The sequence below is a fragment of the Amblyomma mixtum genome, chromosome 1, assembly GCF_055824585.1.
Source record: "Amblyomma mixtum isolate Tamu chromosome 1, ASM5582458v1, whole genome shotgun sequence".
Taxonomy (NCBI): Eukaryota; Metazoa; Arthropoda; class Arachnida; order Ixodida; family Ixodidae; genus Amblyomma; species Amblyomma mixtum.
Genome location: NC_143012.1, coordinates 267,868,185 through 267,895,686, shown reverse-complemented (window position 1 = coordinate 267,895,686; position 27,502 = coordinate 267,868,185). Strand labels below are relative to the sequence as shown.

The window sequence follows — 27,502 nt, the reverse complement described above, 5'->3', positions numbered from 1 at the left end:
AGAGAGACCAGTTTTGTTCGGAGCTCGAACAGCGACTGACCAGTTACTAGCAATGCATACGTAAAAACAAGAGCGCAGGGTTTCGTCCGCAACATATAAAATATGCTCGAGGATAAGTGAAAAGCAGCATAGACCACCGAAATATACAGGGTAGTTTCATAGCAGGCGACGTAGTGCACGAAGTAGCTACGACGAACGCCATGTCTTTCTAGATCGGCTTAGTGGAAGCAGCATTGAACAAACGGTAGAAGCAGAAAAATAAGTGTCTAGCAACGGTTGAACCACGCAATGTGGAAGAAGAAGAGAAAGGGAGGAGAACGCAGGGCCTGTTTTGCACAATTTTTTTCTGCGTTTACTTCGCTGCTGTTGTACCTAATATGAACCAACCGAGCTGTCGTTCCTTGAACGTTTCCTTGTGTGTTTACACCTATAAAAGGCTTATTCAGAAGTTAATTACCGGCGTCGCTGCTCCGCTGGCCGCATGCGAAGCTAAATGACGCATTATGACAGTAATTTCTGACCGATATAGCTCTGTGTGTAGCGAGAATTATGTGCTTTCGTAGAGGATGACAAAGCAGGCAGCAAGCATTGAGAAAATTTTTATATTCTAAGATGTTTCTACCAAAACCGATGCTTATTAAAGATGCAGGATATCTGTGATGCCTCTTGATAGCCCGCAAGAAGCTTCAGCATACTTACAGCTCAATCGACTAGCGACGACCGCAATTTCTACTCTTGATAAAAATACTCAAACTTTAAAAAAGCGCGGTTACACTAGACAAACAGAATAATGCCCGAATTCCGCTGCTCGGCAGAGCAGCAATGTTAGGTCTACTGTGCTTAAATAGGCGCATCCTTGTTGCAACAGCTGTTCGACTCACTTGATCGTTAATGGCCACCTCTCAGAGGCCGCGCCAGTACGGTCATCCGTGAAGCTAGTGTGCTTTACGTCACCACTACTCTTTGCCCTTCATCTGGAGTCACTTTCTTTCAGCTTTCGTAGCATTACTGCTTAAAACTTGGCTCCGCAGGAAATATATGGTTTCTTCTGTTAATTGCTGCCTCTAATGTGACAGAAACCACTGACCACTGCTTTAGCAACCGCAAAGATGCAATACTGTTTTGGGTCGTGCTCCAAACGACATTAAAGAAAGACTTCGTTTTAAATTTCCGAAGTCTACGATATCTTACGGCAATTTAACATAATCACGAGCCATGCGATATAATAAGGAAACAACTGTAGGCGCCACTTGTTTCCTAATGGCGATTGTTGCTTCTGCCTTCTGTAGCAGTCAACAAGGATTCCCTAGCAGACGTGGGCACTCTCACGAGTGCGACAAGCCCTCGGGAGGGCGTCGTCGCCTTCGCCTTAAGGGAGCTTCACTCGGTGAGATGAAGGTGATGGAGGTTTGGCGCACAAAATTCGTGAGGGCGAAGGTGAGGCAGGGTATAAGCAGCGAGGTGAGGGAGGGCAAAATGCACGGTTCGAGGGTGCGGCCTGCTGGTAGCCCCGAGCAATTTTTCTTGGCCATGCAGCCAAAGCTAGAGCCGAAACACTCGAGTTCTGTCTGCGCTGCGGATGGTCGGAAGGGCGATCGGAATTTCCTGAACCTACTGCTTTACCTCTGGGACCAGCTAATGGGCAGCCTCTAAAATCGCGATATGTTATGTGGCGAGTTGAGTTCACGTTTAGCTGGACCCTCTGGAACAGCTGGTGAACCACTCCTTTTCTGACCCGTCGGGAAATAAATCAGAATCATATTGAACCGCCCGGGCTTGTATCATAAGTCACCTTTGACACCGTGTAGACAGTGCTTTGATAAAAGTTGTACTCGGGTCATTTCATTCTCTTGTAAGCGATTATTTTTTTCGGGATGGCTCACTCTACATGGTTCTTTTCATCAACGCTGATAGGCCGCAATCGCATATATTTATTTATTTATTTATTTATTTACTTACCCTAAAGACCCAGAAGAGGGCATTACATAGGGGGGAATGATTAAAAGAAAGCGCACATAACAAATCAACTCATAACAAATGATGGTAAATATACACAAGGCAGAGTATGGGTAACATTTGGTTAAGTGCAGTATAACACATTGACACCGCAAAATTCAACACGTTCAAACAAGTGAGTAATAATTAGGGCAAAATAAGTAATGTTGTCGAGCTCTCATTATTTACTGGTTTTTCAATATTTTGTGTCGGCGAAATGCGCTAAGATAGGTTGCCGCATGTTCTTTTGCAGTAATCCTGCGCCACAGGTGCCAGCAAAGCGTTTGGAAAGCCAGCGAACCAGCATGTGTCCGTAAGAGCGCGGTGAAAGCGATTATGGGGTACGAGCACCCCTAGCGGATCTGTTTCGAGGAGTTCAGGAGAGAGCGTTGAACGGCCGCGCCGGAGGGCGTCACCATATGGGAGGCTATGGAAAAAATACGTTCTTGTTTTGAGCTTCGCTCCGCTTTTTTCTGCTTGTTGTTTCGGTCGCGTGCGCTTCGCGGACCGTGCTATCAGTGTCCTTCGTGTTATCGCGGAGTCTGAAATTGTTTCACATTACATCGCGTGCGTGTACGCAGCGAATCCTGTCTTTTTCGCGGGTAGTGTGCTGTAGGGAGAGGCTGCTAATACCCACAGTGTCTAAGTGTTGGTTCATGCGACAGCGTGCACGCACCACCCCATTCTCCCACTTGGCGCAATTGTGACAGCTATCTATTGTCACGGAAATTTCCCGTGCAAAGCAATCGGAGATTAGGGAGTTTTTCAAGAAGTAAAGGTATGTGGACGTGGGACACTTCGGTATGTTTTGTTCCTAAGCAGGGCGAATGGAATACACTAGGAGCCTCAATCCTAATACAGCCGACACTCCTGAAATTTTTATAGCGTGCCGAGCTGACAGTATTGACACATAACTGATGGAATCTGTGTTGGAGCTTTAATGATATGTGCTTTGTATTGAACAACTAATGTTTTTTTGCATTTGGTGTTCTTTCTTGCTTTGTGCCCAGCCCTGTAAAAAAAAAAAAAAACATTCACGTAATTTGCATTGTAATCTACTTTCATTCTGCAACTGCTATATCTGTCATTTGTGTGCTTTTTCTTTAAGTGTGCCGCTTCTAAAAACCTGATTTCAGGTTGAGAGTATACCAAAATAAAAATAAAAATAACATTCAGTATCATCCCCAGCAGACTGCACATCAAAAAAAGACGGAGGGGGGCTTTGCTGCGCGAGGCGAAAAAATTGTACTGTTTTGACAGCCAAATAAGGGCGTGCGTTCATTATGCGAGCGCGTTCATTACACGAGTAAATACTCGGGATGTTGGAATGTACGTACCTTCCGAAACCGAATCGAATACGAACAGCACAGTATAGCAACCGGATCGAATACGAACCGAACTTTTTGTGTGATTATTCGCTACTTGCGCTAATATGTGTACAAAACGAATTCGTGCGAAACAGTAAAGCGCTAGCGGCGCCACTGTATGTCTTGGAGTTAAAGCTGTAGCTGTCTAAAGAAACAACATTGAGTAGGCACGCTACACGAAGTTAGTATTCTATGACCGTATTTCATACCCACTGGATAATGACTTTTTGCTACTGACAAAGACAGCGAACCAACTCACTTTAAACACGAAAGGAGTAAAAATGAAGTGAGCTGTCCTTTCGAATATTCGCACACCCTTATAGTAAATGAAGCAGCTCGGATGTTAATACTGCTGAAAATGAGAATGTTTCCGAGGTAGAGCCGACGAAGCGAGGGTGAGGGCGAGGGAGGGCCAACAAAGTGAAGATGAGGAAAGACCAGGGAGTTTTACAAAAGGAGAGTGAGCGTAGGAGAGGACCAAGCTTTCAAAGGTGAGGGTGCGGGAGGAAAGGCAGAAATGAGGGCATTTTCCCGCCACTGCTTCCTAGAGGTGAAAAGCGAATTAAAAGTATGATCGCACTCATATACGCAGCTATTCGGTGTGCCAAGGAAAAAAAACACCAATCTGATAAACTGCTCCCTGCCATGCTTCAGGTTGCAGTATCACCGCGGTCCCATGGGAACCAATCATCGACCCCATTTGAAGAAGTCTTCATGGAGTTGCAGGCACTTTCAACACAATGAACTCCTTTTGTCGCGAGTCTCGCAAAATGCCGCGATGCTGATGACGTTTATTCGGACTCCGAGGCAAATACCGGAGAGGTTAGCCTGCAGAGCGTGAACTGCATTTATGGCCAGTTGCTAGCGGTGGCACTGAATGGGATGCCCACAACTACTGAGCGCACTTAGGATTTCTTGTCAGTTTCGCCAGCTTGCGAGAGCAGGATGCGCTTGCTGTCGGTTTTCAAGGAAACAGTCCTCATAGACGAGCTCTGGTTAGCGAAATTGAAGCTTGCGCAGAAAGGCTGCAAGAAAGGTTTTTGACTCACTCGTTGTTTGATTCATTAAATGGAATAAGCCGGTGAATAAAGAGTGCATGAATGGCACGGCTGTTGGTAAATTTTTGATCAGCGGATTTATTGGTTGATTGACTGATTGATTGTATTGATTGATTGTATCGATCGACTGACTAACTGACTGACTGCACCTCCGCCCGGGGGCCATAAGGGCGCCTCCGTGTCCGCAGGCGCCGATGGACTCCCTGCACCGGCGGCCGTACGCGGCTCCCGAGCCGACGTGGCCCGAGAGCCCCCCGGAGCCGGCGCCGGCGGTGCCGCCGCGCAACGCGTACGCCGAGCCGCCCAGCTACAGCGAGACCACGGGACCCATGGTGCCCCCGGCCGCGAGCCGCGTCAACCCGCAGCTCATCATCGAGGCGCCGCCGGCGGCCACCACCTCCTCGCTGGCGGCCGCGCTCACCCAGCGGCTGAGGCCCCGCAGCGGATGGCAGTGGGCCTGCCTGGCGCTGGCAGCCCTCGCCGCGACGCTGGCCGCCGCGCTCGCCTACGTGGCGGCCGCGGGGCCCGCCGCCAAACCATGCGTGCTGCTCGACGTGGCGGCCGAGAGCCTGTCGGCCTCGGCGCCGCCGCCGCCGCCTCCTCCGCACCACAGGCACGGCGGCGGCGGCAACCAGCAGCAGCCGCACCACAGCCAGAACCAGCAGCAACAGCAGAACACACAGCTGCAGCAGAACACGCAGCAGCATCCCGTCCGCGAGCCGTGCCGGCCCCCCGCGCACGCGGACGCGTACGCCGAAGTGGAGCTGGGCTCCCGGCTGACGCACCACCTGGAGCCGCACGGCGCGTGGAACGTGCGCTTCGAGCAGCCCGAGGCGGCCTTCGTGCGCTTCAACGTGACCGCGCCGCAGGGAGCCCGGCTCGCCCTGCTGGCCAGGCGCAACGAGCCGCCCTCGCTGACCGCCCGCGACGTGGCCGAGGTGGTGGCCACCGCCGGGGGACACCGGTCGGCAGTGGTGAGTAGCAGTAGTGCGACACCACCCTCCGCGCGCTCTCCCGGTGCGCGGCTGAGCAATGTGGAAATCGCCTCGGGGCAGTTTTGGTGCAGTAGCACATTGCCTGCGCTACTTATCTGCGACCGATAAGCAGTGGCCAGTTTTGGCTGAACAAATGCGCAACTTCAGCCTGCCTTAATGAACTAAAGAGTTAACAACATCAACAGCAACAGTGAACATCAATGACGGTCAATTGATAAGAGGCCTTATCTGAGAGGAGAAGCAGAAATGTACTGAGATAGACTGCTTAGGTCTTCTAGTCATCAATGGGGAAAGGCGAGGAGCGGATGAATATATTTCAGGGACAATGCAGGTACCAACCTAGTCAAACAGATATATTTCTAAAGAAAATAAGAAGTTGTAGTGAATGCCAGAGTGCAAACATATACATGGTTCGGCGAATGGGCCTGGCTCAGAGCTGCAATTAAAGTATAGCACTTTCTAAAAGTTCAAGAAAAACACACCTCACCAATCGAATTGAAGCGCGAATGCACACTGCGCTGCACAATGCTACATAGAGCACAGTGCAGCAAAGTGACATCTTCTTTCTTTTCGGATGTCGTACCGCGAGGCAACTTTCTGCGACGATCTCCCCAGAAATTCTCGTATGCCATTGTCTTGTTCGCGTTTAATTTAACGCTGACAGCATACGGAGTACATAAATCATCCACTAATTCAAGTTTCACGATTAATTGCAAAATAGGACCATTTATCGCATCTTTCAATGCAAATACACTTGTAAGAGCACTTGTTCGCTTAACATACGGCAAAAATTTCCAGTACTTATACCATGGTTATGGTACTAAATGTGACGCCGTGATGGGGAATCGCTTCACTCGGTAGAGGACTTGATCGCAAATTAACAAAAACCTCCTGGTTTTTGAAGAGACCATTATGCGGATCGGTAAATCATCCGTATAATTACAGGGTGTCCCAGGAAATTTGGGCCAAGGGATTAAAAATTAATACTGCCATCTGCGGGAATGACACTAAAAGAGCAATTGACAGCCTGGAGCAATTAAGCAGGAGTATCTTTTAACGAATGCTCACTGTTCAAATCTGCGTAAATCACTCAGGTTTTAAACTGCCAAAAGTACGTGTTTTTTTTTTTTTTTCAATTATGAAAGCAGTACTCCAGCAAGGCCCTTGACACGGGGCGCGCGAGTTCGCGCAAACATCGTCGCTATCAACGCGAAACTGAGTCTGTAATCTGGTTCTCCACTCGGGTTTCACGCGAATCCTTCAAAGTGTAAAAAAAAAAAAAAGCACGTTCAGAATGAAGCTATCCTTCCAGACGTAAACCTGCTCGGGGTTTCTTTTGACAACTTTGTAACTGAAACATTTCGCCTTTGTACTTTTGAAAGGCGGTTACCGTTAACCAGTCGGAAAGTACGAAGCACAAGGCACTCCTGGTTGCTCTAAGCGATCTCTAACAGTGGCATTAAGTCTCACTCCTGCAGTATTTAACCAATCTTTGTAAGCAGATGGGTCACAATAGCTGAGACCCACTCAAAAGAAACGCCGCTTTTACGACATATGGTTGCGGCATGAAAATGGCTTTGAGGAAAAGAAACACGCAGCAACAGCCTCACTTCTCTGTGGACACCCGAGCCGCGCCGTGAGGAAAGGAATGAAGCAGGGAGTAAAAGAAGGAAAACAGCAAGAGGGGCCGTAGTGGAGGGCTCCGGATGAATTTCGACCACGTAGGTGATCTTTAACATGCTCTGACAACGCACAGCACAAAGGCGCCTTCCCGCACGAAAGGCGTAGTATAACTATCACTCTCGATGGACACCTGAACCGCGGCATGAAGGCAGGGATGGTTAAGGACGGAGTGAATTGAAGGAGAAAGAGGCGAAATAATGGAGGGGTCTGGATGAATTTTGATCGCCGGGGATATTTTAAGGACACAAGGCAGGCCCTATACTTCCCTTGTATTTCGAGGCATATTTAAGACCACTTTTATAAGGAACATAGCTCAATCGGATTTATTTTATTTTGTTCCCCATATATTAAGGCGGAAGCCTTTAATGTCTCATCATTGTAAGCAGCAGCTTTTCAATTGGTGGAAACGGTCGTGACGTCACAGTGCGCGAATTTCAAACGGGGCCAATTGTACTTTGGCTAGTAACCATACAACCAATTGAAGGGATCGTATAGTGATGCTCCAAGTGGGACTGAGCGTAGTTAATTGCTTAATTACCTAATTAGCCTAATTAGCTTTACTAGTCAGGCCATATAAATAAATAAAACCGATTAAGAAATTGGTCGAGCTCAGGAATCGAACCCCGGTCTTCGGCGTGAGAGACGAGCATGATATCCACTCCGCCATGCCAGCTCGATGGTTTGGAATGAACAAAGGCGCGTCTAGTGAATACGGTGTCTTCACTCACTCTCATCCTCCTCCATTCCCTTCCGGCGAGGTTTAGGTGTCCACCGACAAATGAGAGACAGATACATTTCATTTCCTCAAAAACCAATTTACCGACGAGCGAGGCGTAGAACCGAATGAGCGATGGCGTTCTATGGACTCCTTGGCAGCGTTGCAAGACGCTGTCGCGTTCCATTCTTAGGGGCGAAGCTTAACATCTTAACCACACATCAGTGACCACACTTTAGGTCAAAAAAGTGCCCCCTTAATTTTGTGAGACAGTTACTGCGTAATTTCCTTTCCTCAAATACAATTTTCATTTTCTTCATTACGGCTCCTCTTTATCTATCTTCTTTCACTCCCACTTCCTCCCTTCCTCTACGGTACGGTTCAGGTGTCCACCGAGATGACAGAGAATTACTGCGCCATTTCCTTTCCTCAAAAAGCGTTGCGTTCACAGGGCAAGGCATCGCGCCGAACGGGTGCTGGCGTTCCGTGGACTCCCTGGCAGCGCTACAACGCGCTGTCGCGTTCCACTCCTAAAGGCGAAGCTTAAGCGTCATTAATTAGCAGTTAATTAGTATCCAGACATTAATCAGTAATTAACCATTAATTAGTGATTTGTCATCACTTAGTAATTAGTACTCAATTATATGTGACGCCACCATGCAGTGCCACAGAAACAGCGAAGGTGGTGCGGAAAACGCTTCCGCCTCTACCCACTTTAGACAGTCAAAGTGCCCCCTGAATTTTCTTTTACATGCGCAACAATAGCTGTTTTGTAGCGACTATTAACAATTTTGGACTTTTTTTGCGACACCATAGTCCTTTAAATGTCTGCTTTCAAAGAATAAACACTTTTAGAAAAAAAACCTACTGCGTGGATGTGCGTCATTCTAGTCCAGTGGATTTGCATCCCTGTGTGAGAAAAGCTGGAAAACTAAGCCTTCTATCTTTTCTTCATTTTAATAACTGGTCAAAGGTAGCAAAAAATAACATTTCCAGATATTTAAGCTAGAGGACAAACAATTAATAATTCTAATATTCCGGCAGAAATCACATAAACTGAAACACCTATTTAGTAGATAATAGTCATACAGCCATTACCAGGGTCAATTTTACGCTTCTTTGTTGTCAGTTTGCACGCGTAACTTCTATTGTGATCAGTTCTGCATCTCTCCCAATAAAGTGCCTTCGACGATGGTTCCACATCGCGCAAAGATGTTACGACGTAGCACCCCGATGATATTGCGAATTCCTTCACGACGTTAACTCGGGCCATGCTATCATCACTGAAAGCGAACGCTGGGTGTAAAATGGTAATTATGAGATGTGCATTCTAAGGAAGGCATCAGCGTGCCTGCTTCCAGAAAATGTAGTTAAATGAACAGTTGGCATTTAGAGTTCGTCAATGGAGACACTTATTGAGAAGCTCACTGATCTAGTTGCTGGAAAATAATTTATGGCCGGAAAACTATTTTGGCCAAAAATATATGTACAAGTCTCGTCATCAGCCTCGTGTACGCACATGAAGCGTTCAAGTGTTTCGAACACAAACAGTGACAGGGGTCGTTGTCGTCAGCCAACGTGTGGAAGTGCGTTGCCCAAACAGTCTTAAGCATGTGTTATAGGTCTGCAGCCAAAAAAAAAAAAAGATATATATATATATATATAATCACACAGCAGTAAATATATCTCATTCACGCGAGATAATAAGACCGCAGAGCAAAACACGCTGCAGCGTTCAGTAAAGCGTACCATATATACCTTTTTGCTTTGCCTGCCTGCTGTAAGTGGATCAGATCAGCTTCGGCTAATTCCCAGTTGTGCTTTCAAGGTCGCTTTTTTACAGCATAAATACGAGCGACGGCAAGCTCCAAAGAAATCGGGCGGATCCACTCGCCTTTTAATTTTGGAAACCAGGCTGTTCTGGCTCTATTAAAGGGTAGGAAAGTGTGTCCCACATACAAGGGCAATCGCTGTTGTTTTAAAATAGGACACGGACCTCGAAGGGAGAGAGGTCGGTTTGACGTTTACGCGTCGCCGACCTCCGGAGTGAATGAGTCTTGCCGTCTCCAGTTCCTGGAACGCGGTCGCGCACCTCGCCTCGCAGTTGGAAGAAGTGGACCTGATACACTTCCTGGAGCCCGGCACGTGGTTCCTGTCGGTGATCAACGACGACCCCCTGCCGGTGTCGCTGGCGCTGCAGCCGGCCGTGGCGCGGGACGTGCCCACCAGCTGCCCGAGCCAGTGCCACGGCCACGGCAGCTGCCGGCTGGGCCAGTGCCACTGCTTCCCCGGTTACATCGGACTGGACTGCGCCGACAGCGTGTGCCCCGTGCTGTGCAGCGGCCACGGGCGCCTGGTGCAGGGCCGCTGCCGCTGCGAGCCCGGCTGGAAGGGCGCCGAGTGCGCCGTGAGGGACGACCTCTGCGAGCTGCCCGACTGCTCGGGCCACGGCCGATGCGTTCGCGGCCGCTGCGTCTGCGAGCCGGGCTTCGGCGGCGAGCACTGCGAGCGGCCCGACTGCCCGGACCCCGAGTGCGGCTCCCGCGGCGCCTGCGTGCAGGGACGCTGCTGGTGCCGACCCGGGTGGCGCGGCGCGAACTGCAGCGACGCCGACGAGCGGCTCAGCCGCTGCCTGCCGGACTGCTCGGCGCACGGCGTCTACGACCTGGAGCGGGAGACGTGCGTCTGCTTCGAGCAGTGGAGCGGCGACGACTGCAGCCGAGGTGCGCGTCGCTGTCGTGGGCACACGCGCGGCTGGGGTTGTAAATGCAAATGTTTCTATGAGGAAATGAAAGCCGCAGTGATTGTCGCACCCTCGGTGGACACCTAACCAGGCCGTTAGGGAAGGGATGAAGGAGGGTGTGAAAGTAAGCAGTGAGAAACGTGCCGTAGTGGGCGGCTCCGCTGTAATTTCGACCACCTCGAACCTTCCAACGTGCTCTGACATTGCGCTGCTATCCTTGCAAGTAACGGCTGTAGATCCAGGCCAGAAGAGTATGTTATGGAACGCATTTGCCAGGTGCTCCCGGGTCACGGAGCTTCATTTCATTTCATTCATTTCATAATACTGCCGGCCACTGCTTGGCCCAGTATCTTAGAAATTAAGTAGAGAACAACAACGCAGTGAAGTATGAAAAGCAAAATGACAGACATAACATTAAAAGACAGGAGTCCATGGTAGAGAGAGGGTGTGGTAGATGGTCCTTGGCGATCACAAAATGAACAAGGGAGGGGTAAACCTCAGGTTGCTTGAGCCAACGTTTCGACAAGTCCCCTTGTCGAAACGTTGGCTCAAGCAACCAGAGGTTTTCCCCTCCCTTGTTCATTTTGTGATCGATTAAAAGACAGGGAGAGACATATTTTATAGGAGAACAAACGGGAGTGGGTGATGTCCAGCTGAAACCAAGAAGAAATGGGCATGGGTAAGGCATGTCATGCGAAGAGCAGGGTGACGCTAGGGATGATCCGCTGTGGTGGCGGAGTGGGTTCCGGCCAATAGAATGCCAAAGCACGCATGAGGCGCGAAAGTACAAGGTAGGAGAATATGACTAAGATATTTGCGGGGATTAGGGTGGGCACAGCTAATGTAGGAACGGTTTAATTAGAGATGAGTGGTAGGTGCCTTTGTTCTGCAGTGGACCCGACATCACACAGTGCATGGACGTTTTTGCATTTCGCCTCCATCGGACTGCAGGCACCATGGCCGGCATTCGATCACGCGACCACCTAGTAGGCACGTAAACTCCCTTGAATATCCCATGGACGTCTATGGGAGTTTCAGTGCACATTGGGCGCATCCTCATCAGTCGAGCGCCACGGCCACTGAGGCATCGCGGCGGTTGATTGGTTGAACGACCGAATCGTGGGCCAGTGTGCAATGGAGGGCATTGAGTCTGCCCAGTAGCTGCTCTTATTTATTTCTCATAACAAAACTGCCTCAACTATCCGCTACAAAGAATGATGGAGAGTGAGAAAAAACCTGCAATTTTAAATTGGCGAGCTCCACATTTTCACAAAGAGGAAAAGCAAGTAGTATACAGAGTGTCTTCACGAACAAAAATGCTCACAGCTAAGAAAAAACATAAACAATGCAGAATAAAAAAAATAGGGAAGAAATGCGGCGTTTCACCACAAGGTTTACACAAGATTAAAACCATGAAAAATAAGGGAAGTGTTTTCTGGCAGTTTTTTTCTGTCATGGCAGTCTTTTTTTCTTCACAGCGTGTAACATTGACAGGTTTGTGAGTGATGTGTCTGATAACCAACTGACCACAACTTGCATGAATGTATAAAAATGAATTATAGATTTATAGCTTTATATGAAAGATGCGGCTGTAAGTGATAACTAATCCAAAATCAGAGACAGTTCAGGCGCCGTGAAATTTACGTGGTTATCACGTGTCGATTTCTCAGTATAAAATAAGAAATTATTTCAAAAGAGCTCACTCTTTCCATTCTGGAGTTGTGCATGTACCATTAATAATAACATGTTTGCTGTTTACAAAGGGTGATAAAGACTCGCTTTTGTTTTTGTTGTGTTACGTGTTCATTTCACAGTGAATAAGTGTTGCATTTGTTTCATGTTTACATTCGAGACAGATGGAGCGGAATAATAAAATGATATGTCATCTGCATATGTGACAAATTTTGTTTCGTCGTCTACACATTGTCGTGTCATTCACGTTTGTGGCCACAAAGAAAACTCTACTTGCGGCACGCCGGATGAAACAGTTTTGACGTGAGACGACCGATGACCATTGCATTCTTCGAATTGTTGCTTGTAGCTGAGGTGCCTGTTCGAAAGCATTACGAACTTCTCGCAGAAACCATATAGTTCTATGCTTTTCACTAGTGGTCAGCAACTTGATTCATGCGCTGGAGGAACTGAAAGCACTGAGGCTGCGAGGAAAGTTTTTCAGCACTAATAAAGAGCTCTGACCCCGTCTAGGTGAGCGCAGCACGTACAGGAGAGACAGGAGGAGAAATGTACTTATTACGGGCCATCTCCACTTTTGTCTAACGGCGTCATTTGTTTTGATAAGGAGTAGAGGGAAGAGAAGGGCTGAGGGGTGGAAGACGATGACCTTCTACACGGCGTCCTCCAGTAGCGCCTCATGGATGTATCCCCGTGTACGCGCAGCCAAGTGCGAGCTCGACTGTGGGTCCCGGGGTCGCTGCGAGGAGGGCCGCTGCACTTGCGAGCCAGGCTGGACGGGCGGCCGGTGCGAGCTGCGCGAGTGCGACCCGCGCTGCCTGCAGCACGGCCAGTGCAACAACGGCACCTGCGTCTGCATCCAGGGCTGGATGGGCCAGCACTGCACGCTAGGTACCTCCCGCGACCCCGAGACGCCGCCGGGCGGCGCTGAGCCCTTGCTCCTCCTCCTCGCAGACGGCTGCCCCGAGGGCTGCCACAGCCACGGCCAGTGCGTGCGGGAGGGCGCCGAGCGCTGGCACTGCGCGTGCCTGGCCGGCTGGGCGGGTCGCGACTGCAGCGTGCCGCAGGAGACGCAGTGCAGCGATAAGGCGGACAACGACAAGGACGGCCTGGTGGACTGCGCCGACAGCGAGTGCTGCTACCGGCCCGAGTGCGCGGAGAGCCTGCTCTGCCTCTCGTCGCCGGAGCCGCAGGACATCCTGCTGCGCAAGCAGCCGCCCGCTGTGACGGCCTCCTTCTATCAGCGCATGAAGTTCCTCATCGAGGAGGACAGCGTGCAGAGCTACTCGCACCGTGACGAGTACTCCGAGAGGTCAGTGCGCGGCGCCCGTCTGTCTGTCTCGTCCCTGTGGTGGTCACACGGAGTCTCTGTGTCTGTCCTGTGTGTGTGTGCGGCGGCGCGCCGCCAGCGTGCCGCGCCCTGACTGTTGGCTTGTCCCCTCCCCCCTCGCAGCCAGTTCTGGAGCGCCTTCGCCAAGAGGTGAGTGCGCGCCCGCGGGGCTGCCGTCTGGCTGGTGTCCTGTCCTGTCTCTGTCTCGCTCCGTGTTGACCCCATAGGCCCCCAGATCGCCTGCCGCTGGGGGCGCGTGTGTCTATTGTCCTCCCGTCCCTAAACCCCGTCCCGGCATCAGCCAGGGCCCGCGGGCGTCTCACACTGGCGCGCCCTTTCCAGCCGAGTGTCAGTGATTCGCGGGAGGGTCACCGGCAAGGAAGGCAACGGCATCGTCGGCATCCGAGTCAGCGTCGCCACGGACCCGCAGTTCGGCTTCACGCTGACCCGCAACGACGGCTGGTGAGCAACGGCGCGCGCTCCGCGGCCCGCGCACCGATGACGCCGCGCCCTCCGACCACGCAGGTTCGACATCCTGGTCAACGGCGGCGGCGCGGTAACGCTCCAGTTTCAGCGCAACCCGTTCCACCCCATCAAGCGCACAGTGCTCGTGCCCTGGAACAGCATCGTTGTCATGGGCCACGTGGAGATGGCTGTGCTGGGCGGCGAGCCGGCCGACGAGGGCGGCCGCCGGCTGCAGCAGGCAGCCTGCGAGGCGCACTCGTACCAGCGCATGCGGCCCGTGCTCTACCAGAGCGCGCGGCCGTCCGGCGGCTGCGGTGGATCCGCTGTCCTGGCGGAGAGCCGCGAGCTGCAGGAGACGTTGCAGGTGCCCGGATCCGGGCTACAACTCGTGTACCGCAGTGGCCAGGTGCAGGGCTACCTGGCGACGCTGCACCTGCGCTTGACGCCGTCCACCATTCCACCGGAACTTCGTCTAGTGCACCTGCGGATCGTGGTCGAGGGAATCCTGTTCGAGCGGACCTTCGAGGCGGACCCGGGCATCGAGTACACGTTCGCCTGGAACAAGCGGAACGTCTACAAGCAGAAGGTGTACGGCCTAGCGCGCGTGCTCGTCTCGCTGGGCTACGAGTACAGCTCTTGCGAGCAGCCCATCTGGACGACACAGTCGACCACGCTGCCAGGCCACGACATGGACGTGTCCGAACTGGGCGGTTGGAACCTCGACGTGCACCATCGCTACAACTTCCAGCAGGGCGTGCTGCAGAAGGGCGACGGGTCGGCGTTGTATCTGGCACAGGCCCCGCGCGTCATGGCCCTGCTGGCCGGCACGGGCGAGCCACGCCCGGTGCTCTGCAGCGCAGCCGAGTGCAACGGAGGACCCGCGCGCCTACAGCGGTTGCTGGCACCCTCGGCTCTGGCTGCGGGGCCCGACGGAAGCGTCTACCTGGCCGACCTGAACCTGGTGCGCCGTGTGACGCCCGAGGGCCAGTTGTACACCGTGCTTCGGCTGCGCGGCGCTGGAGACGCGTCGTGCCAGCTCACGCTCAGCCCCACTGACGGCCACTTGTACGTGTCCGACCCTGAGCGGCACCAGGTGCTGCGCGTCCACTCGCTTGACAAGGTCGACGACCCGGACTCCAACTTCGACGTGGTTGTGGGTAGCGGTGAGCGCTGCTTGCCCCGAGACAACTGCGGCGACGGCAGGCCTGCCCTCGAGGCCAAGCTCGCCTATCCAAAAGGTACGTAAGCGCATGCAGCTTTGATGTCTCTGTTAGTTCAGCATTCCATTTTTCATCCGTAGGACTGGCGGTGGCAGTGGACAACAGTCTGTTCGTGGCCGATGGCAGCAGCATCCGCGTCGTCGACAGCCGTGGCATTATTGACACTCTGCTTGGTGATCCACGAGGCCGACGGCGCTGGCGGCCTTTCCCTTGCGCCGGCGCGCTGCCCGTTTCGGAGGCCAAACTGCGCTGGCCCACCGAGCTGGCCATCAACCCGCTCGACAACTCGCTGCACTTCATCGACGACCACATGGTACTTCGCCTGACAGTCGACCAGCGGCTCCTGGTGGTCGCGGGTCAACCCGTCTACTGCCCCACTGGCGAACAGGACCAGGGAAGCCAGCTGGGCGCCCTAGTGAGCTTTGCATTCGGTCCCACGGGCGAGCTGTACGTGGCAGAAGTGGACGAGGCTGACAGACAGAGCGTGCGTGTCCTCTCTCCTGATGGCACACTCACGCTCTTCGCCGGCTGCCAGCAGCGCGAAGGCTGTCGAGCACCAGGCAACGCCACCCTGGCCGTGGAGAGCGACCTGCGCGCCGTGGCCGCGCTTGCAGTCACCAGTGACGGCGTGGTGCACGTGGCCGACCTCGGTCGCCGGCAGGTGTTCTCGGCGCTACCCTACCTTCCGGAGCCTGACGAACAGCAGGAGTATCAGATCGCGCAGCCTGACAGCCACGAGTTGTTCGTGTTCAACAAGTACGGCCAGCATGTGGTCACTCGTAGCCTTCTCACTGGGAAGGCAAAGTACACTTTCCTGTACAACGTGAACACCAGCTTCGGCAAGCTGAGCGCCGTTACGGACACGTCCGGAAACAAGGTGCGTAGCGCGGGCTTGCGCTGGCTGGCGCGCATTTGAGTGCTGCGCACTGAGCACTCCTTGGCTGTTGCAGGTGGCGTTCCTGCGTGACTCGGCCAACAGCCTGCACACCATCGAAACAGCGCGGGGCCACAAGTGTCGCGTGCACGTGGCACAGGACAAGCTTCTCGAGTCGTTCGTGGACCCCGATGGCCTGCAGACGCATTTCCTGTACGGGCCCGGTGGACTGCTGACCAGCCGATACGATGCCACCGGCGCCACCTTTCACTACGCCTACGACGAGGCCGGCAGGCTGAGCCAGCTGGTGACACCCAGCGGACTGGTGCACCGACTGTCGTTCACCTTAGCACCGTCCGGCGCCGCCTCTGTCAGCGTCGAGGACTCTATCGAGGTGACCACCGTTCGGCCGGGCAGCGTGGTGTGCAGCCGCGGAGGCCTCGCTACGGAGACGACGACGGTACGGCCCTACGGCGGCCTGCTCCTCTCCACTCCATGGAAGACGGTAGCGCTTGTCTGGGAGGCCGGACCACACCGCGTCCTCGAACACCTGCTGCCCGTACAGGCCGGCATGTTCCCGGTGCCGCTGCGTCAGACGCTGCTGTGGGACGGCAAGCCCAGCGAGCGCCGCCTGGAGTGGCGCTATGAGCTCAAGCTGGCCAAGGGTGCCATCTCGGCCGTGGAACGTGCGCTGCTGGTGAACGGCAGCCAGTACCTCACGGCCGAATACGACTGGGTGGCGGCACGCGAAATCATCTACAACGGATCGCGGCGCCCGCTGCTCGTCGTACAGTACGACAGCTTCGCGCGTCCAGTACAGTGGCTGCCCACTGGCGGTGCCCGGTTGCCGTTGAACGCCGCCTACGACCGGCTGGGCCGGCCCAGCGGCTGGCAGCGTGGCCCGCTCTCGCAAACGCTAGCCTACGATCGGCTTGGCCGCATGGTTGAGGTGCGCGCAGCCGACGGCAGTGCGCTTCGGTATGCCTATGAGTCCGGCGCCAGCCAACCCAGCCGCGTGCTGCTGCCTAGCGGCCGCACATTCGCCTTCGGTTACGACGAGCACGGCGGCTTGGAGCACGTCCGGACACCACGCGACGGTGCGCGCCACGCCTTCCTGCTGTTAGCATCGATCGGCTTCTACCGGCTCAGCTACACGGCGCCAGGAGGCGCGGGCGCCTATGTGCTGCACCTCGACGACAGGGGACTGCCGCTGCTGCGAATCTTCCCGGGAGACCGAGGCCGCGTGCTGTACCGCTACAACGCACTCGCGCTACCCACCGAGGTCGTCTTCGGAGGCGGCAAGGTGCAGCGCAACTACTCGACCGCAGGCATGGTGCGCGCCGAGAGCTGGAGCGAGGAGGACGTGCAAGTACGCCACGAGTACTTTTACGACGGTCCCCTGCTGAGCCAATGCGTGGCGCGCTTCTACAGCCAGTTCCAGCTGACCACGGCGCACTTTCAGTACCGCTATGACGCGCGGCTACGTCTGCGCGCGCTGGGAGTGCGCGTCGGCACGCTTCAGTTCCCCGAGACCGAGCTGGCCTTCTCGGAGGGCGGCCGCCTGGTGCAGCTGGATGCATTCCGGCTCACGCGCGACGGTCCGGCCGGCAATGAGACGCTCTCGGACGGCACAGCCGCGTTTGGCCGCCAGCTGGATCCTCTGGGCCGGCTCCAGCAGTCCACGCTGCGCGTCGGCGACAAGGAGCTCTTCCGCATGGAGCTGCAGTACGACTCGCGCGGCCGGGTGGCCCAGACGCGGACGCTGATGCGGCTAGCGGGAGGCGTACAGCTTCGCACTCACAACTTCTCGTACGACGCCGACGGCCAGCTGACCGAGATGCTGGGCAAAGACCATTGGCGCTTCAGCTACGACGCCGGCGGCAACATCGTCACCATGCAGTACATGGGCAACAAGATCGAGATCCTGCACGACGCCGGCGACCACGTGCTGCGCTTCGGCGAGACGCCGTTCGTGGTCGACGGTCGTGGCTTCGTCGTGCAGCGTGGCGAAGAACGCTTCGCGTACAACACGCGCGGCCAGTTGGTGCGCGCCCAGCGGGCCCGGCGCGGCCGCTACGAAGTACGCTACTTCTACGACGCGCGGGGCCGACTCGCCATGCGCAAGGACCACCTGGGCAACCTGACGCAATTCTTCTATGCCGACCCGGCTCGGCCGACGCTCGTCACGCACGTATACAACAATGCGGACGGGCGCGGCATGACGCTGCTGTACGACGAGCGTGGCTTCCTGGTGCAGCTGCGCGTCAACAGAGACTCCTTCTACGTGGCCTGTGACCAGGCGGGTAGCCCCACGCTCGTCTTCGACCGCCACGGAGATGCGCTCAAGGAGGTGTACCGCGGCCCGTACGGACACATCATTTACGACTCGGCTCCCCTTCTCTACGTGCCGGTAGACTTTCGTGGCGGCATCCTGGACCCGCTCACGGGACTGGTGCACTTCGGCGAGCGCATCTACGATTCGCTCATGGGACGCTGGATGACGCCGCAGTGGGAGCGTGCGCTACGCCTGCACGACGTGCGCGACCTGCATCTCTACCAGTTCAACCGCAATGACCCAGTCAACCTTCATCCCGACCGGCCGGCCGGAGACGCCGCCCAGGGTAAGCTGTACGTGCATGGTCGGCGCGTCCAGAGGGAGACTAAAATAACGGTTCCTAAACTGATTCAATTCCATCTTTTAATTTCCCGCCCTTCGGCAGTGGCTGAAACGACGCGCGCTCTGTGTTACTGCCTGAAGCCCAGGGCGTGGCATCGATTCGGCCAATGGCGAAGGGTGGGAAATTCAAAAATAGAATCGATTTGCGCAAGGATCGCTATACTATATACCGAACCAGCTGGTTTCCAAGGCACTCGCGTTAAACTGTGTTTTGCTTTCTGATGCGCTTTGGTAAGGTAGTCGTGGTTCTCCCATGAGGGGTGTGGAATGGTCCGAATAACACTGACTGTCCACTCTGATATAAGAGCAGAGAAGTGATGTTCCAATCGGCAATTTTCCGTTATTCATGAAACTTGAGGAGCAAAATTTTTGCGAAAACTGAATTTTTACGGAGTTTCAAACATTTAAAAAACCGAACTTGTCTCCCCTTTTCTCAACTGACGGAGATTTCCAGCTGTAGCAGGACAGAATGGGCCTGGAATAGAGATTTCTGGGTGTAATTGAGGGAATTTTCGGATACGGTAAGCAACATCACTGAACCAGAGAACTTCGCTGAAATCCAATGACACTGTGCTCATCACTGGACCAGGAAACTTCTCTGAAATCCAAATCACTGCGCGAAGAAAGTTTTGAGCGCATATGTATAGAAGAAATACGCGTCTCTAGCCTCTCTCGTATTCGAAATAAGTAAGGCCGAGCAGTGTTTCTGGTAGCATCGCGACGCGCCGAAAGAGCACCGAACATGTCCAGAAGGATATTCTATTTGCTGGCAATATGTGGACTTGTCCGCTCTCTAGATCTTCTAGATGATTATAGCGGATGACAAAGGTTCACGCATGGATAAGACACCGTGTGGTCACCGACGCATGTCAGCGAGGAACAATGCAAACTAGCGGTTGCATTGTGGGCTCACGTAGCATGAATTTGATCGACTGACTAGCCCAAAGATGTCAGCTCATTACCGCCACGTGCTGAGCTTAGCTACCATTCACTCTTAATTTAGGAGCCCCACAACGACGAAAAACGTCCGAGAAAGTCCTCGTCCACCATTCGCCCATCAAATTTGTTTCAAATCACGTCATGAAGAGTCTCAAAAACTTCGTGATCACAGTGGCTAGCTGAGATGACCTTATTAAGTAGCCATAGACAGTGATGGACAAGTATATATCCGAAACAAACATCCGGCTGAGGCAAAGAATATAACCCGTGCAAACGGGCACAGCCAGTGGAGTGTTTCAATACGAATGCGCCGTGTAGGAGTTGTTCTTTGTTAAAACAAAAGTGCCGTACAATAGAGTCAAAGCTCGCTATAACGGACTCGCATGATCCAGAAAAGAATGTCTGTTGTATCCGGAGTACGTCCTATGCTAAACAAGGGAAGAAGCCCAAAAATAACATACTTTTTCAACACAACTTCACGAAGTTTTAGTTGTAGCGTTGGAAAGAAGCGAACTTTGTGTGCGAATTCAGGACTTCTTGGCAAACTTTTCGCATGACGTAAAGTGGGTTTCTGGCGCGTGTATCATTTCGCCGGAGAACATGACGTGAGATCACTAGCGTGCTGTGGACGTGCGCAGAGCTTCCCGACTGGGTGGAAAGCCAGGGCCTGGGGCTCTCCGGCCTGGGCCTGTCCGGCTGGCCGCCGTGGGACGAGCAGCAGCAACAGCGTCACCGCCACCACGACGCCGAAACAGCGGCGCTGCCGTGGCGGCTACCTGCCGTGTCCGGGGCGGCGTGCGCGGCCCGGCGGCGACTACGTGGCTTCGCGCAGCTCTCCAGCGTCGAGCCGTCGGCGCTGGGGAGGCGCAGGCCCCAGGAAGGGCTGCTCCCGCGCCGCCTGAGCCGCGCCGCGGCGCCGTTCGGCCGGGGCCTCAGTGTGTCTCGCGTCGAGGGGCGCGCGGTGGTGCGATCGGCGGAGCGCGCCGACCCCATCCGGCGTGACGTGTTCACCTCGGTGTTCAACAACTCGCACCTGGTGGACCTGCACCCGGTGCTGCAGGGCCGCGACGCCTTCTACTTCGTTAAGGACAGTGCGTGGCGCTTCCACGAGGACGTGACGCAGCTGCAGAGGCTGGGCGCCGCCGTCAACACGACTGTGCACCAGGGCGACGTGTCCGACGTGCGGCTGCACACACCGCACGCAGTGCTCAACCTGCGCTACGGGGCGCCGCCCGACCGCGAGCGCCAGCGCATCCTGTGGCACGCCAAGAAGCACGCGCTCAGCCAGCGCTGGGCGCACGAGCGACAGCTGCTCCTCGCCGACCCGCACGGCGCGGCCGCCTGGAGCGACCAGGACAAGGAGCACATTCTGCGCGCCGGGTCGGCGCCCGGCTACCGCGCCGACTACTTCCATCCCGTGGACGCGTACCCGGAACTGGCCGACGACCCGTCCAACCTGGTGTTCCGCAAACTGAGCTGATACGCCGCCGCCGTGCGCGCAGCAGCAGCAGACCACCACTACTCGCAACGAAGGCCGCCGCGTGTCTATGTGGTACGACAGTGCGCGGGACGCGGAATCAGTGTTGTTGTAATAAAGACGAACGCTTGCCTATCCGTGCCTGGCGCCGACCCGCGAGCCGCTGTTTTCCCAGAGCTTGATCGCGTTCACGAAGCGAAGAAGAAGCCGCGCGCCAGACTGTGTCCCGCTGACGATGCGTGCCGCCGCTTTACGAGCTATACCACGGGGCGCCGATCCTCATCGTGCTTGTGGTGTTCATCCCGCGCGTCGCAATAATGCCCGTTTCTTAACTCAGAGCTATAGGGAGTGAATGGGGATCGGGAATAAAAGTTGTAATCAGCACAACGTGGCGTGCGTGTTCTTGGCTCTGCTACATTTGTTCTACAGCGCTGGTATACGCATTCTTTTCCACCGTGAACTCAACATGAAAAAGCAATCTACGATGATGTTTGACTAAGCGTTTTCAAAATCGTCCGCCTTCCAGCGACCACCGGTGACCTCTTTCACGTTTGTATGCTTAGCAAAGGGAAAAATAATTGCTGCGGATATATGCTGTCATCCTTATGCGTTTAAGGGGAACTCGAACATATATCTGTCGGCTACGATATCAGATAGACAATTTGCATATGAATAACTGATGTGAATTTAACAGCGAATGTTGATCAATCGTCTCATCCCGAGACAGCTATATGCCGATTGCGAAATACTTGTAAGCAATATCTTCCCGAAGAGCATGCTAATCACAGTACAAAATTAAAGAAATCAAGTTACGATATTTAGCTTTTTGAGAGCCCTTTCACTCGAATTTTTCCCTGTGCTTTTTTCTCCGTTTTCATCTCTGGAAACAGTGCCTTTACCTGCCATGGTGGCGGTGGTGATAAACTTTATTATTGGCGGAGCACATTTCAGAGGTGGGCTGGCTCCTGGTCGTGGGTGGTGGCTGGCAGCCCGTATCTAACGGCGACCTTCGCCGTCTACCGCCCTAGCCTATGATGTGAGGCCGGGTCGGAGCTAGAGACCATGCACGACCTCCACCCTTCCGAGTCCGCAAGGGCCCATTGGGCCAGTGGTTGCAGCTGTCGGCAGATGAACATAATATGATCGAATGTAGCTCTCGAGGCACCGCAGAGGGAATATTCGGAGGTGTGAGTAAGGGAAGAAAAGCGCAAGTAGCGCTGGGAAGGGAAAGGTGCAAGCCTGGAGTTGCCGCCATGCCGCCTGTTTTGTCAGGGCTGTGTGTGGCGAGGTGTAAAGTAGACGTTTTCGCGATAGTGTAGCGTGATGCCGTAATATATGATCAGCAAGTCTCTCGCGCTGCTTGGGTTTTCGGTAGGCGCCGCTCGGTTGACGTACGCTAGAGCAGTGGCATGGGCCGCTTCGTTACCGGGATTGCCCGAATGGGCCGGTACCCAGCCTATATGTACGGGAAGAGGTGGTTGGGGGGTTGAAAGTGAGAATTTTATAGGCGGCAGCATGTATCTGCCCGCGGGAAAAATTTTGAATGGAGGTTTTGGAATCGCTCAGGATAAGAGTGGCAGTGGAAGACGTATCGCTCGCGCGATGGCTGCTTCTTCGGCTTCTTTCGAGGTGTTTGCCCTGGTCGCGCCTGATGTCGTGTGTTGTAGGTTGTTGGAGAGTACGTAAAAGGCGTAAGCTGAGGGGTGGGAGTACTGTGCGGCGTCTGCGCAGACTACGTGAGTTTCGTATTCATGTCCGTTATGCAAGATGCGGGCGCTTGCAGCCCGGCGAGCCTGGCGGTGGACTGGATGCATGTTTTAGAACACGTAATCCTCAACAGGTTAAACACACATGCAAACTAACAATCTATCCCTCCACACAATGCCGAGTTTTAGAAGGCACCTCTCCACATATGACATAATGCTTCAGATATCGGAAGACATCCTCCACCTGGGGCACTGCAAACGAACTCGAGCGCTGCTGGCCTTAGACCTTCAAAAGGCCTTTACAACGTATATGACACAACGCCATATTAGACGCTCTGTCCAATCTTGGTGTCGGGAGTCGAAAGCGCTCCTACATCGCCGCTTCCTCCGCGATCGCACAGCAGCATTCCGGGTCGGCTTCCTGAAATCACCCGCTTTCCCACTGGGTAATCGAGGAATGCCTCAAGGGTCTGTACTCTCTCCTTTCTTTTTAACATCACACTCATCCCGATGGCACACAAACTATCACAGATACCGAGTCTCTCCCATTCTTTCCACGCATACGACATTACCCTGTGGGCCACCACAGGCAGTGTCGGAAGCGGGGAAGAAACATTTCAGGCAGGAGCGAATGCGGTGGAGGAGTGCGCGGCCTCCATAGGCCTCGCTTGCTCCCCTGAGGAGTCCGAGCTCCTGTTGCTCCACCCAACCCCACGTAAACGGGATAACCCTTACTTTCTCATCACTATAGTTAGGCAGCCACTGTACAAGCTTCGCGTACTATAGGCATGTTTCCGCAAGGCAACGGGCTTTACGGAGACTATCTCCAAACTCGATGCCTCCAAGCACCAGATCATTCGTCGGATCAAACGCATAGCCAGTAAACACCGCGGCATGCGCGAACACGACTTCCGAAGACTGGTACAGACATTCGTGATAAGCAGAATGGTACTCCTTGCCCTACCTCTACCTCACCGAAACGGAGACAGAGAAGGTCGATGCACTAATCAGACAAGCCTACAAGGCGGCCTTAAATCTGCCCAAACACAAAAACACCCTTCGTCTATTACGCATGGGAGTCCACACCGCGCTGAGTGAGCTGACGGAAGCACACCGCATAGACAGTCTTCCACTACCATATTGGACGCCACATTCTATAGCCTTACTCCAGCTCCGACCGATCGGTCCACCTCTCATTAATTCCCACAAGGTTCCGCAATACGTCAGGAACCATCTCACTGTTCACCCCTACCTAAATTAGCCGGAAGACACGGCTTCAATCCCGGCCGCGTTTCGATGGAGACGAAACGTAAAAGGCGTTAAGCCTGCATGCTATGCGATGTCAGTGCATGTTAAAGATATCCAGGTGGTCTAAATTATTCCGAAACCTTCCGCTGCGGCACCTTCTCTATCCCCTCCCTCACAGCGCAGTTGAGGTGATCACCGAGAAGTGGCACATTTTCACAAGAAGCACATTTTCCTTGCTCCACACCAATTTTCTATCAGCAAGGCGGAGACCCGAACGATCGCCTTCGTCCTGCATGCTCTCACCGCTACCTTGTTGGGCGGCGACTTCACGTGCAGTTGTTTTAAAGGGCAACCAGACCACATTTTGATAATTCCACAATAATCAAGGATTAAAATCTACTCGTATATAGGCTGTGATAAAACATGCCGTTTTTTTTTTTGTGGTGGCATTTAAAACGGCGTCTTGATCGACGATTAAATTTAGGCTTCTCCTCATGTCACAAGAGGAGTGCAGAGAAGCTCAGTAAGACGTAACGGGTGGTAAACTGTTTTTTGAGGAGAGGAAATGGAACCACAGGAGAGGAACCTGTCCCACATCTCGGTGGACACCTGAACAACGCTGTAACGAAAGGGCTAAAGGAGGGAGTGAAAGAAGAAAGGAAGTAAGAGGTGTCGTAGTGGGCTCCGGGATAATTTCGACCGCCTGGGGATCTTTAACGTGCACTGACATCGCACAGCACAAGGGCGCCTTTGCGTGTCCCCTCCATAAAAACTCGGCCGCCGCGGCCGGGTTCGAACCGGGTAGCTCCGGCTCAGTAGCCGAGCGCCCCAACCACTGAGCAACCGCGGCGGTTAAGTTTACAAATGTCTTCAACCACACGTACACTGCCTTGCGTCGTTGGATGCTGCCAAACATCTCTCGGCGGGCTTTGCTTTCGCTAGCGTTGGTCTTCTTCCTTTAAAGCAAGCGTCTATGAGCTGGAAATGTACCGGTACCGTAATGACGTCCCCGCGTGTGCCCCGTACTTGGTGCCGCTTCCGGCGAGATCCTACGCCCTTTCCAAAATTATAAACGGCCGTTTAGCGATTCTGGCCAGTAGACGGCTAAATAGAAAAGTTAGTCTAATTTGGACTCCCGCACACGTGTTCGTTCCTGGAACGACGTCGACGCAGCCCACAATCGAGTTAGCCCGAGCTCTCCGGGTAGCTGTGGAGCCGCCCGACTGCCGGAACATGGACGAGCGTCTGCAAAATTATACGGAGAATGTCGAAAACTATCGGTTACAGAGGAGACTGGTGCCACCACCAGATAAAAGTCTAAACAATAAGGAGGTAATCGCATGGCGACGCCTCCAAGCTGGGAACTTCGTAAACCCGGTCTGGGTATATCATGTTCAGAGAGATAACAAAGAAAACGATAAGTGCAAGCACTGTACGTGGGGCCAGAGGGACCCTCGACCACATAATCTGGGAATGCGCTAGCTCCCCAGGGGCTAAAGAAAACATAAATTGTAAAGAAACCCGGGAAGCCCTGCTGCGGAGCGAGGCCCCTGCTTTACAGCAACAAGCCATCCGCCTGGCGGAAGAAGCCGCGAGGAATTAAGACCTCTTCGCCTGCTTCTAATCGCGGACGTCCCGGCCCCCGTCACCAAGGCCTGCGTGCCGGGGACAGGGAGTAGGGGGCTTCCTTATCTGGCGGAAAATAAAGTTGATATCATCATCATCATCATCATCCCGTACTTGGTGCTGTACTTTGCGGAGAAGCTCGAAGGCCGTCGTAAAGCACTTCTCTTGCTTTAATTACCTGCAGGTTTTCGCACATTCGACCTTTTAGCCTCCCGAATTCGAAAACCTCTGCAGTTGCCCTTTAAGAACGCGTAAGTCAAACCAAGGACGCCCGCAGAACTTTTTCCAGGGAGGGGGGGGGGGGGGGGGTGGGGGGGGGGCACCCGATGTCCGCGGATGGGGGCGGCGGTAGGTTAGCATCAAAAAGAAACTAGTGCATAAATAATATCCGTAATTTCAGTGCACCCCCCCCCCCCCCTTCCGGACGCCCATGAGTCAAACGGAAAAATCACTTTAATAAAACAAGCGTAAGTTCACCTCGCTCCCTTATCCAAAAGTGCACGACACCTCTTTCTTCCTTTCTTCTTTCACTCCCTCCATTATCCCTTACGGCGCGGTTCGGATGTCCACCGAGATACGTGAGGCAGTTACTGCGCCATTTCCTTTCCTGAAAACCAATTTCTATTTTTTTTTCATGTTCGGCGTAGGACCGTGCAATTTATTGGCTAGATGTTTACGTACGGTGACGCGAACTCTAATCGCCGGAACCATACCCGACACACTGGAGAGGTGGTTGAAGGGCTCGTTAGCTACAACAGTTGGGTGTTTCAGCGAAGGTGAAGCAAAAGTTTTATTAATGGACTTCTTGATGTATGAAGGCGGCTTCTGTTCTACAATAATACCTGCGTTGGGGCACGTCAGAAAACAAGTAAATAATGCTAAATAGTTAGCCACTTAACTAATTTCTGATAATTAATTTTTTAACTATTAGAGTTAGGTGCCTAGCTGCAATCAGAGATTTGTAGCTGGTCTTTAGTAATAGTCATATCAGTTTTTAGAATTTAGAAAGTGATTATCCTCGCGCTATGGCTAAAAAAAATTTGTCTGCATCGTGCCAAAGTACATGCACCTTCGAAAAGCATGCAGGCAATATATACTTTCGAGTACATGTAACTAGTTAAGAAAGCAAATTTTGTTGAGCCCCAGCGGCGATGGTAATTGCCTTTTCGAAATTCTAAAAACTGATATCACTGTTACTAACGACCGGCTACAATTCTTTAATTGCAACCAGTAACCTAACTGTTAAAGTTAAAAAGTTAACTACCAGAAATTAGTTCAGTGGCTAACTAGTTAACATTATTTACATGTTTTTTGATGCTCGCCAACGCAGATTGCCACCTTCATACATGAAAAAGCCTATTTTAAATAATTTTGGTTCACCTTTGCTGGAACCCCTGATAAACTCCAATGTTGAATACAGCAGCTTACTCAAAGAAATTCTAGAAAAATGCGAGCGATCTTACACCGGCAGGCAACTTACAGCTGAAATTCATGTCATTAAGACCCTTAACACACACACATGCACGCATGCAAAACCACTACCCGCTTTAACTCCTTCCTCAATTTGAACGACATATAGTAGACCAAGGTGAGTATGACATAATTTCGAAATCAATTTCATTCTATTTTTGAATATCCTGCCCTTTGTCACTGACGCCACGCCTGGGCTTGAGACCGAAGAGCTAACACAAT

At 53.3% G+C, this 27,502-nt stretch overlaps 2 protein-coding genes across 4 annotated transcripts in view; one reads left to right on the top strand and one right to left on the bottom strand.

The window, feature by feature from the left end:
- Positions 1 to 10,490, bottom strand: part of LOC149371645 (WD repeat-containing protein 55) — a 55,275-nt gene extending 44,785 nt beyond the window's left edge. The window contains exon 1 of the mRNA XM_089565890.1: positions 9,810 to 10,490. The gene's annotated coding sequence lies outside the window, so the exon portion shown is untranslated. The remainder of the gene's footprint in view (positions 1 to 9,809) is intronic.
- Positions 1 to 21,617, top strand: part of LOC149371644 (teneurin-m-like) — a 31,943-nt gene extending 10,326 nt beyond the window's left edge. The window contains exons 1-11 of one of the 3 annotated variants that reach the window (XM_089565887.1): positions 2,384 to 2,773; positions 4,590 to 5,394; positions 9,918 to 10,536; positions 12,954 to 13,139; positions 13,203 to 13,560; positions 13,702 to 13,728; positions 13,921 to 14,040; positions 14,104 to 15,281; positions 15,344 to 16,140; positions 16,214 to 18,758; positions 20,392 to 21,617. In XM_089565887.1, the coding sequence (XP_089422013.1) occupies positions 4,615 to 5,394; positions 9,918 to 10,536; positions 12,954 to 13,139; positions 13,203 to 13,560; positions 13,702 to 13,728; positions 13,921 to 14,040; positions 14,104 to 15,281; positions 15,344 to 16,140; positions 16,214 to 18,758; positions 20,392 to 21,233 (7,452 nt within the window). In that variant the 5' untranslated portion in view covers positions 2,384 to 2,773; positions 4,590 to 4,614 and the 3' untranslated portion in view covers positions 21,234 to 21,617. Of the gene's footprint in view, positions 1 to 2,383; positions 2,774 to 4,589; positions 5,395 to 9,917; positions 10,537 to 12,953; positions 13,140 to 13,202; positions 13,561 to 13,701; positions 13,729 to 13,920; positions 14,041 to 14,103; positions 15,282 to 15,343; positions 16,141 to 16,213; positions 18,759 to 20,391 lie in introns of those variants that run through there. The other 2 variants (XM_089565886.1, XM_089565888.1) reach the window with 2 other exon arrangements.
- Positions 21,618 to 27,502: the final 5,885 nt, after the last annotated feature.